At 40.1% G+C, this 15,884-nt stretch overlaps 1 protein-coding gene across 2 annotated transcripts in view; it reads left to right on the top strand.

Annotated features, from left to right (window-relative positions):
- Positions 1-2,178: 2,178 nt before the first annotated feature.
- Positions 2,179-15,884, top strand: part of dapp1 (dual adaptor of phosphotyrosine and 3-phosphoinositides) — a 30,088-nt gene continuing 16,382 nt past the window's right edge. For both annotated transcript variants that reach the window (XM_026152810.2, XM_026152809.2), the window contains exons 1-7: positions 2,179-2,337; positions 4,554-4,676; positions 5,455-5,588; positions 5,768-5,898; positions 6,432-6,479; positions 6,692-6,754; positions 13,993-14,078. In XM_026152810.2, the coding sequence (XP_026008595.1) occupies positions 2,279-2,337; positions 4,554-4,676; positions 5,455-5,588; positions 5,768-5,898; positions 6,432-6,479; positions 6,692-6,754; positions 13,993-14,078 (644 nt within the window). In that variant the 5' untranslated portion in view covers positions 2,179-2,278. The remainder of the gene's footprint in view (positions 2,338-4,553; positions 4,677-5,454; positions 5,589-5,767; positions 5,899-6,431; positions 6,480-6,691; positions 6,755-13,992; positions 14,079-15,884) is intronic.

Raw genomic sequence — 15,884 nt, forward strand, 5'->3', positions numbered from 1 at the left:
TCGCCCGGGACTCCAAACAGGCTAGGACCACCACTGAACACCACAGGCTGCTATGTCCATCCCTTTATCATCTTCTGATTGCTGGACAATTTCACAAACTTCAGACTATCTCTTTTTTTTTTTAATTATATTTTTATTGAAGAGAAAAAAAAGGACTTGTTACAATAAAGTGCATTGACATTATTTAGCCAAAAAAAAGGATAAGAAAAAACAACCTTTTTCTTAGTCCTTTTGTTTTACATTCTGATAACAAAAAAAAAATAACTCATTGGCTTGACAGTGTGTTACATAATGCAGCATATTTAACTTATTTACAACGACTACATTAGGTACATATTATGAAGTTGAGGGTCAACCTGACATTGTACAATACATGGGAGATACACCAATTCAGGGCTGGTCTTACCTAAATTCAGGGCGGATGGGGGACACAAAGCTAATCCATTTATTCCATATTTTATAAAATTTGTCTTTTCGAATTTTTAAAAAGAATGTCAATTTTTCCATTTTAAACATTTCGAAAACCACATTAAACCACTCCTCAAGTGTTGGCGGAGTTGGATTTAACCACTTTCTGGTTATTGATTTTTTGCTGGCCGCTAATAGCGCTTGTAAGAGTTTTGTGTCCCCTCCCCGGACCGAGCCAGCAACCAAGCCCAAGTACAAATTTACAAAATTGATGTCAAATTTTTTCTTAAAAACCTCACACAAAGTTTTAGGGATTCCCAGCCAGTAATTTTTTAAGTTAGGGCAGTCCCAAAAGATATGATAATGATGTGCCTCTTCTGATCCACATCTCCAGCATTCTGCTGTCCCATTTTTATATTTAGTTTGATGAGGGGTTTTGAAAAATCTAATAATGTTCTTCCAACAGTGGTCTCTCCAAGATAAAGAACTTGTTGAGTACCAATGAAAATTACAAATCCTCTCCCAGTTCTCGTTTGTTATACCCATCCCCGATTCCAATTCCCATTTAATCTTAACATTTTGAGTAGTATCCTTCCTTGCTTGAAGGAGCACATCATATAGTTTGGAGATTGCCTTTCCCAGAGAACTATCCTATGCTAATTTAACTATCTTAAAAATTTCTGACTCAACCATATTTGGGTTTGGGATATTGCAGTGTTTATTAAAGTAATCCTTCATTTGAAGAAACCTGAAGAAATCTACTTGTCTTAAGCCATTTCTTATTTGTAAAGACTGGAAACTCTGTAGTGTCCCTTTATGTGTGAAGGAATGGAATGTTGTTAGTCCACTCTCTATCCAGGACTGAAATCTATTATCACTTTCATTTGGTTTAAAATCTGTGTCATAAGCACACCATCTAAATACTTTTAGTATTCGTTCACTACCACATATTTTAGTCACTTTATTCCATATTTTTAAAGTGTGGCTAATCCATGGTCCTTTATCTTCTAAACGGTCTGCCAATTTTTTTTATCCGCAATTGAGGCTCGTAGTTGGAATTTAGGGGTTGTATTGAATTCTATGGATTTCCACTTAGCTTTCAAATTCGGGTTACACCATTGCAGCAGGGGGATGACCTGAGATGCATAATAGTAGTATTGTAAGCATGCGAGCGTTGCCCCCCCTTTTTGCCTTGCTTAACTGTAAAGATCTAAATTTAATTCTTGTTTTTTTCCCATGCCAAATAAAGCGCGAAATCCATTTGTCCCATTCCCCAAACTGTGTTTGACTTACTTCAACAGGCAAAGTTCTAAATAAATAGAGGAGTCTTGGGAGTACGTTCATTTTCACTGCTAATATCCTTGAATTTAAATTTAAGAAAGGCACCAGATTCCACCTATCTAAACCAAATTTTATGGGACCATACTTTACTTGTGATAGATTAGAAATATTCTTAGTTAGAATTATTCCCAAGTATTTAAGTGTTTCAGCTTCCCAATTTATATTATAATTATCTCGTAAAGTGTTAGATGCTGTATAGTTAAGTGTTCTTCAGACTATCTCAAACTGATTTCTTGAACAAGGCAGTGAGTTCACTAAACGCAAATGGGGGTTCCACAATCGCCAGACCTCAAACCATTAACGCACTTTTGGGATGTGGGTGGAACAGCAGATTCCATCTTGGATGTGCAGGTGACAAATCTGCGGCAGCTGCACGGTGTCGGAGTATCTCGTGTGCCTAATTCAGCGGTTGGTGAGCGTGTGTATTTCCTGTAGGCGTGACTGAGCTGAGCAGCTTTTACTTCTCTATTTGGCCGCTCCACTAGTTAGACCAACACCGAACTAAGGTTAACTGAAATCTGCTGGAGAGATGAGTTCTTTCAGTGATGCATCTTTCGAGGACTTGAGTGACGAGTTAGCGAGTCTTGGGTAAGGCCAGGTTAGGAATTATAAACACCTTTCACCTGTTGGAAAACATTAAGCTGCTAAAAGCGATACTTTACGCGATTCTTCACCAGCGCGCACCAATTTGATGAGCAGGATAAAAAGCAAGACCATAGCTTTATACCACTGTTGTTACACGGTAAAGTCCTTTTACAAAGAGCTAACTCGTTTATCTTTAGACCATATATTGTGACATGTTTCATCGTCTCTGTCTTGTGCTGTGTATTTAGGAATGACAGGATGTGCTTCTTAAATCAGTGTTTTGTGAAACAGTGTGAAACTGAAATCTACAAGAATTGTAACTTACTAACATAAATGATTATCATATAACGTTTTCTAAAAGCAAAAATTAAACAGCTGAGTTCCGTGTTAACAGGCTGTTACGTAAGTTATGTGTACACTTCTAATTTACTTTGCACGAGGGGAATATTGTCAGTTGTAACATGCCGAAAACAAGTTCCAGTACCGACTCACTGTGCAGCCTATTAACACTTCGCTCAGCTATAAATTCTCTCCGTGTAATGTTTTGTGGAGTTTTCTGTTGTGTTCTGGTCCCTCCTGCACATATCAGACCCACTCAGGACAATATTTGCAATTCCAAAAGAAGCGCCATGGCGCGTTTCAGAGATGTCGAGGACTGCCCGTTCCGCTCCTTAAAGCAGTTTGTTTGTTTGTTTGTTTGTTTGATTGTTTGATTTACGGAAGTCGGGTGCCGACAAAATCGCTTCGATTTAAAGCCGCACAGAACAAAACTGCGCCCGAGACTCAACTCCGAAAACACGCAGCTGGTATTTAACGGTTACGATCATACTGGCCTAATAACTTGTGACTCTATCATACCGATGGTATGTTCTAACGTTGTTGATACTTTGTTTTTTTTGAGGAAGGACAAATATAATGTTAAACCACAGGATGCTGCACACATGGTGACTGAACTTTTAGTGTGCTTATATATTTCACGAATTGTTAGAGAAGCTTTCTGTAAACGCAACAAATTCCAAATCCACAATCCTCAGGATGTATCCACAGACTGCTCTGACAAACGAGGTCTTACTATAAATGCACTGAATAAAGTCAGCATGGAGTTTCTGGAACAGTCGTATATGATACCTCAATAACGCTGCAAACATCCATCCATCCATTCTCTTCCACTTATCCTTGTCAGGGAGGCAGATGGCTACCATAGAGAAACAGACATTCACTTAAACGCCCTTTAACATTTAACCACACTATCACACATCTTTAGACTGTGGGAGGAAGCCAGAGTACCCAGAGAGAACATGCAAACTCCACACAGAAAGGCTCCGGCCAGATGGTGCATTTAAACTCAGGACTGCCACTCTGCAAACAAGAAATAGAAAAACGTAATGTTCAGTGTGGAATTTAAACGGATAATTCTGCAGCTGGTTTTAAAATATGATCAGAACCTTTTGAATCTAGCGGTTTTTCTTGAACTGTTGCCTTCAGTGATATTTTTAAACAGTCCCAGCAACTTTTAATGCAAATTAAGAACTTTCACATCCTTTTACCAGTTCCCTTTATATTTCCATACAGTCTGAGGTTCACAGTACTGCAGAGATGACCTTGAATCATAACATAAGCCTGTTCTTTCACGTAATTTTGCACAACAGTGTAAAAAGCATACAGGTTCTGCATATGAGACAGAAGTCCCAGCAGTACACTTTCCTTATAAAAGTCAGCATTTTCATTCAGACCTGGTCTTCAGGAAAAACATTAGATGAAGCCCACGGCAGATTATTTAAATCTGCATTTTTTAGACCAGGATTAATTCCAGCTTCACTCTCTGTTAAAGTCGTTGTCCAAAATCGTCACATTTTAACACTCACCAATGTTGCTTATGGTTGTGAAATGGAGAAATAACATTGCTGTACAGTGTTGTATGTAAAAGTTTCAGCATGTAACACTGAGCAAGCAGCTTTAGGTGCCAAATAAGTTTTTCCAAGTCTTTGTAAATTGAGCACAAGCTCAGATGATTACTGTGATTTGTCCATGCTGTTGTATAAAGACTGCTGTTGTTTCTGTTGAAATATTAGAAATCAATTTGACACAGAATGAACTGTAGCTAAAAGATGGGCCGTGTGTCAAAATGTAGATAAAAATTAGACCTTTCATATCATTTATCTAACAATGGTTTTATTAGATTTAAAAAAAAAAAAAATCATATTACTATTGCCTTGAAGGTGGTACCACTATGACCTGTCTCGCCATGCTGCAGAGGCCCTTCTCTTGTCCAATGGGACGGATGGAAGTTACCTCCTGAGAAACAGTAATGAGGGATCAGACTGCTTCGCCCTGTCCGTTAGGTGAGTGAACGAGGGAAGTGCACCATGGGTTTGGAACCGTAACAGTGACAAAACAATGATGTCACAACAGATGCAGAGTTATCTTACCTGATTATAGCTTTATTTTTTACTTTTAGTTAAATTCGCCTTGCTCCCCATGTCTTGTCTTGCACAGTTTGGTTTCTCACTGGTGTGTTTAGTAATAACAGAGTCACCAGATCCCCTTAATGTCGAGGTTAAAGGTTTAAGTTTTTCATTGCAGTTTTCACCAAGTATTCTAGTATTAGTCACACAAAGCGTGTGTGTGGACGGGTATTAACATCTTCATGGGGACCAAAAATTGGTAGTTTACTGTACTTGTGGGGACAAACAGCCCCCATGGAGACCAAAATCCAGGTCCCCACGAGTTTGAAGGCATTTCTGAGACTCAAAATGTGGTTTTAGTGTCAGGGTTACAATTAGGTTATGGTTAGATTTAGAGTAAGGGTCAGGGTTAGGCATTCATTTTTGATGGTTAGGGTTAGGGTAAGCGGCTAAGGAAAGCATTATGTCAATGAGATGTCCCCACAAGGATATAAATACACACACATGTGTGTGGGGAGAAAAACAGAGAGGTGATAGTGAACCACCTAGAAACACTTTGTTAAAAGCAAGTATGTGAATCTTAACAATGATGAAGAAAGGAAACACGTACTTGCTAAATTTTGAAGCTAAATATCTGCAGGTCTGTGGTTAGTGTACTTCTACTTGTGAATGACTTTTAAAGTGAAACATTTATGCTGTTTGTCATTTGACATAGGGCAAAGGATTCAGTGAAGCATTTTCAGGTGACACGAAATAGCAATGGCTATGTGTTTGGTTTTAATGAGTTTCCAACCCTTCAAGACTTTGTCAACCACTTTGCTAACCAACCTCTGCTGGGCAGCGACACAGGTATGCAGACCATGATCTTCATCAAAAAACGTAATGCTAGCTATGATGCACACATAAAGACTGCATTAAAACACACCCAAGAAGTATACTGACAAACAGGAATGTACGTCCATCTTTATTTCTTCCGTGTTTTAAAGTCGGCTTGCCGGGCATATAACCAACCTTTGTCTCTTAACCAGGAACCCTCATTGTTTTGAAGAGTCCGTATCCATGGCGTGTGGAGGAGCCATCTATTTATGAATCTGTGCGAGTTCACACTGCCATACAGACAGGACGCACAGAAAATGATCTGGTAGCAAATGCACCTTCGGTACGACAACCATTGCAAACACCCATGTAGTCTCATGTGAGCAACATCTGACGAATTTCGTGGGAAGGGCTCTTTTTCGTCATAAATACAAGCTCGCAGCTCTCACATGTTTAAATATTAAGTAGTGTGCTCTGATGATGCCTAAACAATTCGTAAAGTCTTTTTTTATTATGGAGACTTTTTTGTGCTCAAATGATCAGGCTTTGCAGTTGTGATAAGCACGTTTGGATTCAACTAGCAACAACTGCAATAAGTTCAGATTTCTCCCTCAGTCTTTATGTACGGACAATGATTATCTGACCACAGCAACTTTTGGTGTGATAAACCTATGACCTATTACTCTGTATTGTACGTCACATTACTCTAAATAAAATCTAAATATGTTGCATTATTCGTAATGGGTATTCACACAAGTTATTTTAACTTAAAGATTATATAGCCAAGACTTATTCACAGTATGCAGCTTAAACTGGAATAAACCACAGTTATTCTTGAAATGTTTACAATTTAAAATGTATTTTCTATTTTTTCAGCTGGGGACAAAGGAAGGCTTCCTGGTGAAGCAAGGGGCAATTGTGAAGGTAACAGCAGTTGACATGCAAGAACAGTTACTTAACTGATTCTCATCACAAATACTTAGGAAATCTGTTTGTGTTTCGTTGCAGACAGAAATCTTATGTAACTGTGTGAAACAAGAATAATTCAGAAACATGGCTTCAGAGTTTGACATGAAGTAACATTGAAGTAATTGATTTGATTTTGATTTTATATATGCTGTCAATCTTTTCTGCAGAACTGGAAGCAAAGGTGGTTCACGCTCAACAGATATGAACTTAAATACTTCAAAGACAAAATGGTAAGTCTGCTCAGCTCAGTGGTGCAGTGGCTAGCACTGCCATCTTTCAGAAAGCTTATGTTTCCTCTCATAGTCCAAAGATGTACATCTTATTGGTGTATCTTCTCACTGATTCCAAACTGGTTCTGTTGTAAACTCAAAAGACACGACGTTGTAGCCTCAACACAAGCTTTTCATTTCCACACCACATTTTCCCGCACACGCACACAAACCACAATTCACCGCAGGCTACCGCACTCTCGCGATATAACAGAAAACAACAAGTTAACAATCTCTCTCTTTCTTGTAAAATAAAGATATAAACATACAGGTTTAAAACATATGTGTATCTATCTATCTATCTATCTATCTATCTATCTATCTATCTATCTATCTATCTATCTATCTATCTATCTATCTATCTATCTATCTATCTATCTATCTATCTATCTATCTATCTATCTATCTATCTATCTATCTATCTATCTATCTATCTATCTATCTATCTATCTATCTATCTATCTATCGATATATATATACAAAAAACAACAACTTGTCAACATTGATGAACATTCAAGAAATTCAGATGTGCTTCACTTTAACTGAAGCATACTATAACTACACAAAATAAATAACAGTGCATTTTAATGCAAAAAAACAAAGGATCACAGTATCCAGAGTCTAGTGCTTGTAGAAGGATTAAAGGTGAAACTCCCTTTTTTGTCAGACAATCAGCAAGTTGAGATTTGGAATCTGACCAAACCAACAAATTCAGACGGGTTTGTCTGATTTCTAGCCCCAGTCTCTTCTCTGTAACCTGCTTAGTGGACTTGAGTGCATCAAACAAGGAATGATTGTCAGTCACACAGATCAACAGAACAGCATTCAGACCAGTGTTACCAGTTGTAAGCTCAGAAAAATGTGCTGCCAGGAAGACTGCACTGTCTATTCCATCTGACATGGCAAGAGTTTCTCCTGCCAGTGTACTTCTGACCACACACCTGATTTTCTTAGCCTGCCAAAAGAGAGGACAAAACTTTCCCCCTTTACCCATAAGGACGATTAATGCCCCTCCTTGAGTACAGCCATCAGGAAGGTTACCAAAAGAAGCATCACTGAAAACAACCAATGCCAAATCCTCACTGTTACCCAAGTGCTGAAACTTAAGAGTTACTTTCTCTGCCTTAGGTTTACAGAAACCTTTGTTCACTTGAATGGACTGCACAGTTACATCTTTAATATTAGATGCCAGGCTGCATGTGTCAAACATCACATCTGGCCTCGTTTGTTTGGTAACCCACAAAATCTGTCCTATTTTGACCTGAATTGCTCCCGTTCTGTTTCGCTTAAAGAAGCCTCCCTCTCCCTCTTCTCGTTTGGCTCTCGGCGAAGGCGGTCACACTTTTCTCCTCTCTTCTCCCTTATCTTCCCCGCTTAGCTTCTTATGTCCTTGTCTTGTCTCGTGTTTTTACTTTTCCCTGGAACAGTCTCTCACTGTCGTTCTTTAAAACCTAAAAGAGAATTATGGATTTGATTAACTGGTCTCTGAATGCTATTGACACCCTTTTCTCAACGAGAAGTCTGGGCTCGGGAGAGCCCGAGTGTCCTGGAGGGACTTTCCCTGCCGGATACACGATGGACGGGTGGCAGAAATGGAGGATCGTGTGCCTGGCAGGACTGTCGATCGAGGACGCTGAAGATATCGACCTATTCGAAACCCTGATAACAGGGTTCATGCTGATCGGAGCTGGCTTGGCCCTGACTTATTGGAGAATTAAGAGAGCGGAACCAGCTGTTCAAACCCCCACAAGACTGTCCGCTGGGATTGAAACGATGGGACGAGGCGCGACTTCTCAGAATGGGCTCACTGAGTGCAGCATGGATAAGATCTTGGAGAAGCTTACGGCTGCTGTGAATACTCAGAATAACCTCTGAGCGAATGACAAGACCACGGAGCGCAAGTTTGATCACATCATGGAGAAGCTCGCGGCTCTCCAACGGGAGATTGAGAGACCAGTGTCGGACTGTTAAGAACAGCTTTGAAATTCCCATGAGTTGTTCGCACTAAAGAAAAACCACCATCATAATGTGCAGAGGAGTTTTTTTTGTATCCTGTTCTCATACTGTCCTCCCAGGAGCCCAGCATGAGTAGAGGCCTCTTTTTTTCCTCTTGTACTTTCCCATTGTAGTGTATATTTCAGTGTTTTTCTGTAACGCTACCGACCTTTATCCCCATGTGATGTCTGTGTTGTGTGTGTCAGGTCGGGGGGGTGTCCCATTTCACTGCAGGGCAACCTGCATGTGGCGAATAAAGCCTTGATTGATTGATTGATTGATTGATTTACAGCCTGTGCTGCTTGTAACTGAACCGGTTGTATGTTGTCAATGTAAAGTTGGTTACGTTACGTCATTAACTGTACAAATGTCCATACCAACATTAAAAAGAAGCTGTCATGTTCTTCACGCCCCAATAGGAAGGTAGATTTCAGTACAGGAATGACATGAGTTGCAGAGTGACTTGAACTAGCCCAAAGGAAATGATCAACATGACATGCAAGCACTCCTGTGATCTCAGATTGTTCCTTTTGCCAATAAAACACCTCGGGATCAACCTGTGATATTTTACCACCAGTGCTGAGCATAATGTCTTTGACCTTATTGTACCAATGAAGTGAAGCATCTGCAAGTCCATATACACACCTTTTAAATTTCCATAGAACATTGTCCTTGTCAGCCTTAGATGGGGGCAAAGATAAATGTCTCTTGACAGCTCCATTCCCTGCAAAAAGGCAGATTTAATGTCCATTGAATTCACTTTCCACTTGTTTTGACATATCACAGCTAGCACCAGTCTGAGGGACTCAGATGCACATGTTGGACAGTCTTTTTGTAGTTCCTGAGTATTAACTTCTTCAAACCCGCATGCCACAAGTCGGGCCTTTGGGACAACACCATTAGTAGTTTCTTTGAGTGTACAGACCCATCTAGTAGACACACATTTTTGATCCTGGTCTTTCACTTCATCAAATACACCATTACTTTGCCAGTTCTAAATCTCCTGTTTGGCAGCATCAAAGGAGATGTTTTTGTTATGAGTACATCTGCATCTCTGGTTTCAGGTTCAGTGCAAAGACCATCAACAAGTGACATGTCTACAGCTTTCTTTTCACCTTAACTACCATCAAGCTCAAGATATTGCACATTATACCCGTTTTTGTATTGCCCTTTGGCTTTCCCTGCTCTGCCTAATACTCTGGCTGTATGTTGAACGCTGTCGTCTGTGCTAGTAAGTGATCAAGTGACGTGATCAGCTGTCCTGCTCTTAACTTTACATCTGCAGAGGAGACAGGATCAGTGTATGTAGAAGGCTGTGTCACAGACATGTTACTGTAGTGTTAGTTTCTCTGTCACTAGTGATGTCTTCTTCCTTACTCTGTTCACCATCGGGTGCTTCTGTCTCATCATTTTCAACTGAGTCTTTGTTGTCAGTGTCAGCATCAGTAGTACTCTGCAGTATTTGTTTATCTCCACTCTCTGTATCCACTTTACCCAACCTTGACTGCTGTACTCTTACAAGAGTCCCACCATGTCTTACCAATACAACAGCTCCATCCTGCCCAATAATTACACCTGGACCCTTCCACTCTGTACAGTCGACTCATTTGTAGTATACTGTATCTCCTGCCTTATATTTGTCATCTGTTGGCCTAAGTTGCTTGGGTAGTGCCCCCCTGATCCTTTCTGAATACTCTGCCTCAGTGAATGCTTTCCTGGAAGCATGTAATGCTGATAAATGTTCAGCTACTCCTGCACTTACAGTTGTGCCCTCTAAGGCAGGTGGTTTTTCCATCAACACAGAAGGGAGGTTGGGGTTTTGGCCAAACACAAGTTGATGTGGACTATAACCATGTAGATTAAGCATGTTTTTAGCCATAAGTGCCCAGTCTAGCGCAGTGTGCCAGTCACATCTTCGTTCCTTTTTTATGTAGATCCATCGCTACTGTCTCATTATACTCAGAAGCCAAGGGCAGACCAACAGCAGACCTCGGCTTGGTTTTGCAGCCATACTGACTGCTCGACAATCTGGTCTCTCATTTCCATTGTCAAAACTCTTCAGCTTCTTTCCGCTATACAGTGACTCTGTGAAATTACAACCTTTGAAGGTCCATTCAAGGAAGTTCACCCTCCAGCAAAAAATCCTGACATGAAAACATGTGTCCTCTTTCTAGTTTCACTCCTGCCTGCTCTGATATCAGCCCTCAGGCCAGGCAAGCCTCTTGACACTCGGGCACCTAAGAGTAGGCACAATCAGGAATCATTTTGAAGAACTTGAGTGTGAATGAGCAGGTTACTAACATAACCAATAATCACTACAATGTTAGACATTAGTCCTACATGACCTTCCTCCAAGTCTTTGACGATGCATGACTCTCATGTCATGACCCTACTCCCCACTCATCCTGTGCACCACCCTGATCTGTGGAGCTTGGGCCTTTTGGGCCTTAGTGGTGTGAAGAATGGGGCATGTGTGGCCCCACCACTGTGGGGCCCTCGTAGGGTAGCCTACAGTGTGTACATTGTCAGCCTGTCTCCATTTAATGTGGGCACACACACTATGGGCTAGTGTTGCAACAACTTACTGAGCATTTAAAATATTTGATTATGAAAGATTCTTGACACAAATTCTTTGCTTTGCTGCTTGGTTTAAGGCATGGCTCTATTCTTACCATGGAAACACGAGCGTTTCACCTACATTTGCCACAAAAACAAACCATTTATTATAAACGTATTTAGGAGCAGCCTGTGAATAACAAGCTTGACAACATTAAGCACACACAGCCTCCAGTTTAAAGGATGATAGAGTCTCCGGTGGCGTATCCTCAAGCACCTCACCCAATACCTCTAAGAAGGCCGGGTACTCACAGACGACAGTCACGACCCGTTCCCCAACCGAAACGCGCATGGAACAAACCCTCTTGTCGACCAGAAAAACTCCAATGTAAGGGCAGCAAGCCACAGGGGATGCCCAGATATCCACCCCAGCCCACTGCCTTACACCAAGGGCAACTCCAGAGTGGAACAGAGTCCAATCCCTCCCCAGAAGACTGGTTCCAGAGTCCAAGCTGTGCATTGAGTTGTGCATGACTATATCACCACCTCTCAACCTCACGCACTATCTCAGGCCACTTCTCTTAACTAAACGTCACCTCTTTCAGAGAAGTCATGTTTCATGTCCCAGTTCCCACCACCCACCACACATTGCACCCAACCCCTACGATGCCACCTGTGGGTGGTGGGCCTACAGGAGGACCCCATATCTCTGGGGAAAAAAAGTTAATTATTCAGAAGCATGGACCTATATATTGATAAGAAATACATTAAAATATGTTAATAACATAAAAATCATCTGGAAAAAAAAGGCTTGAGCAGTTTCTTTCCGAGCTCCTCAGACTACAATGACCTGAGTGACTGAGAACTTTCACAGACGTATTCATAGGGGGAATTCAAAATATGAAGGTGGAGTGTTGGTAAAACGGCTGGTTATTGAGTCAACCAAGTGATTTCTCATAGATGTTTAACAGAAAGTGGTGTCTGAGCCTGCACCTGGTCAACTTGTCTGTTTTTTTAATGCTTTTTTTTGTTGACTGGTCAGAGTTGCCATCCTTATGAAATAAAGACAACAATTTTTCCACACTCCACCTTTTCTACATTACAAATGTTGGCCAAGATGGTTAGCAAGAGGAAATTTGTCTGTTAGAATGATAAATCACAGAAACTCTTTTACTTGCTAATGCCTGCTGTGTAGTGAAAGCAGCGCCAGCACCAACTTACTTCGCACACTGGTCTCCCTTCAGTTAATAGTGAAAGACCAGAGGTTTATCCACAATTTGTTTCTCACAAACCACCAGTGAAAAACTACTGGCCTCTCACTCATGCCCAGCTGAAGTCATTATCAGCGGGAGACAGAGACTACCATGAATTGGAATCAGAATCAGAATCAGAATACTTTATTAATCCCGAAGGAAATTAGGGAGACGGCTACATGCACAGTTTGTCACGATCTGCGATGGCAGACCGTGTGGAGTGGAGATCAGTGGACCCAATTGCAGACAAACGAAATATGGAAACGGAAATAGATTATAACAAGAAGTGTGGCCGAAAACTAAACTAGTCACAAAAACCTAAACTGGTAAAACTAAATACATGAAAACCAGGAACACTAGGAAATACATGAACACTTGAGATAAGGGAAGGTTAACAGATGATGACATGAACAGAAGGAGACTTACATACATATATGGGTAACGAAATAAGTAGAAACACACGGGGAACACAGCTGACACAAATGAACATGACGCCACACGGGAAGCAAAACTAAACACGCCGAACACGGAACATGGGTTTGACAAAATCCACTTTAAATGCTCTACTCTAGAACCTTACCTGGCTAAAATCTAAGACAACTGAATGGAAGTGAAGAACCTGTTCTCCTCTTCAGTTTGCCCTATCATAAACTCATCATATTCTGTGTTATGATTTATTTTTATTGTGTTTGACAAGGTTTGTGGCCTTGCTGCATGTGTCACAAAACGCATCTTCACTGTTTACATGACTCCGCTTACGATCAGCCAACATTGTCAACTGAATGAGCTGTGACACATTTCGTATATCCCTATGACAGGCGGAAGAAGAAGTAGTTCCTACAAATTGTTTATACTATTCCAAAAATATAGTTACTGTACTTTCTACCATGTTCCTGGTAATGATAAAGTCCAGTTTTCCCCAAGTAACTAAAATATTGATATTTTAATATGAGACTATTCTAGAACACAGATATCTTGTACTGGAGGAATTGATATTTCAGTACTGAGCTGCACACAACTAAAAAATATTAGTGATATAAAGAATACACAAGCTGCCCGACACCTAGCAATGCAGGCAGATGAGCGTATACACATCTTCTTTATTGAACTTACACATTAAAACATAAAAAGCAGTAACAAAATGTAAACAAACACAGTAACCTGTATTACTGATGTAATGTAACATAGAAAGCTGTTTCGATGTACAGAAAATCCGGAGCTGGAATGAGTGCCAGAGGACATAGCTAGACTTTTACTGGAAGAGCTAAAAATAAATAGCAGCTGCAGTTAAAAATTGTCCTACAAAAATAAGGCTTTGCTACATTTATGTCAGGGAAGGTGTTTTTTACCTGTTTATGTGCACAGTAAGTATGTAGAATCATTTTTCTGTTGCAGTGTGAGGAGCCCATTCGAACCTTAGATCTGAGGTCCTGCTCTGCAGTCCAGTTTGACTACTCTCAGGATAAAGTCAACTGTTTTTGGTAAGTGACCCAACAACAGATTTGAGGAACGTGCCTAACTAGAATAAAGAGAAAGTGATCATTTACTTTAAGGTGGATATTGGAAAGTTAACTGAAACACAACACAGCGTTTTGTAGATGTGGCCAACACATGAACTTTCACTGCCTTACCTCTCAGCCTGATTTGGTATAATTTTACCAAATTATTAACTTGAATTTTTGTCACAACCCACACTCATATTCAGATATTGTTATTAATAATCATAATTAATAATCATTTTGGAGGATTTACAAGCTTTGAACTTTGGTTAAAATCTGGAACCCAAAATAAAAATATAACATTAGGAAAATATGGAGAAATCTCTGTATGGAAGGTACAAGGCAAAGTAGAAATTGCTGGCTAGGCTCAGTAACACTCGGAGCCACCACAAGTTAATAAGTTGATTTAAGAGATACTGAGCCAAAATGGAAAGCACAAATTGTACCTGTGACAGTGAAAACTATTGCATGGTTATTTAAAAAAAAAAAAGGGGGGGGGGGGTCTAATGTGTTTTAGCAAAATGTCAAAATAACTTCTAAAGAATATTTAGCAGGCAAGAGTCCTAAATCTGTCCATCTACAGTTGAGAACACTCAGTTTATAAATAGGTATTATAAGGTTATAAAGAGGATCCTAGTTGAAAATGACTTCTCACAGAAGTATACGACGCCAAAGTTTTGAAATCCATGTTTGGATGCAGAGTGTGTTTCTGAGATGTTTGGGGCCAAATATTATAGCTTCAGTTTTCCATGATTTTCTTCATATTTTATTACCAAGCAGTCAGATTTGCTCGTAATTTCTGTGAATGGTTTTGAGGAGTAGTTCTCCAGGCTTTCTGGAGGTCTTTCAATGTTTTTGTTTGTCATTGGCTGCCATTTCAGTCATTTTCAGTCAGATCATTCTCAGGTGAATGTGTTTTTCTTCTTTTGTTTAACCACTTATCATGGACCTATCAATCACTCAAGCAAAAGGCAACTAATTCAACTAAGTCAATGGGTGAACCAGTGTCCATAAAAGACAACAAAGAACCAGTTTTAAATCTCAAAGACCTTCAAGGAATTTGAAGCTTGTCACAGCAACACCTCATGTGTTTCTGTTTTTTTCAGTTGAATCTGTGAAAAATGCCAAATACAACATAGTTTGACAGTATCAAATAATATTTTTGCATAAACAATATCCAAAGACTCTATTGGCCTACATTTTAACATATGTTGGCATGGTGTGCAATAAAACAAGAAACTGGACAAGTGGGAGACAGTAGATCTAAAAACAACAAAAAACCCTGCAGCGGATGGTGTCATAGTCCTGGGTTTGATTAAAATCATTAAGATAGGTTGACTTGTGTTCTTGTGCTGTATTAGTTTTCTGTATTAGTTCATCTGGAGCTCTGTTTTCCTAGTGCCTCTGATTTTTCATTATTTATATTCCTAGCTTTTGATTTCTTGTATTTATTATGTGTGTCTACCCTTTTGTGTCAAGTCTGTCCTGGGCCCTGTTTCAGGAAGCCGGTTTAGAAAACTCAGAGTGAAAAACGATACTCAGGGTTGAGTAACCCCGAACTGTCCAACTCGGAATATTCGGTTTCAGAAAGGCTGATAACAATTAGTTCAGTCAACGCGGAGTTGCTTTAACCCCAAGTGAAGCGCGCGGACGAGGATACATAAAGCCCTGATAAGCGGAGCACAGATTAAGCGAGTCACCATGGAGACGGAGGGAAAGAAGGCGCGGTCAATGTATTTTACAGCGCTTGAGGCCGAAATTCTGATGGCAGCATATGCCGATAACACG

The sequence above is a fragment of the Astatotilapia calliptera genome, chromosome 19 (genome assembly GCF_964374335.1).
Source record: "Astatotilapia calliptera chromosome 19, fAstCal68.1, whole genome shotgun sequence".
NCBI lineage: Eukaryota > Metazoa > Chordata > Actinopteri > Cichliformes > Cichlidae > Astatotilapia > Astatotilapia calliptera.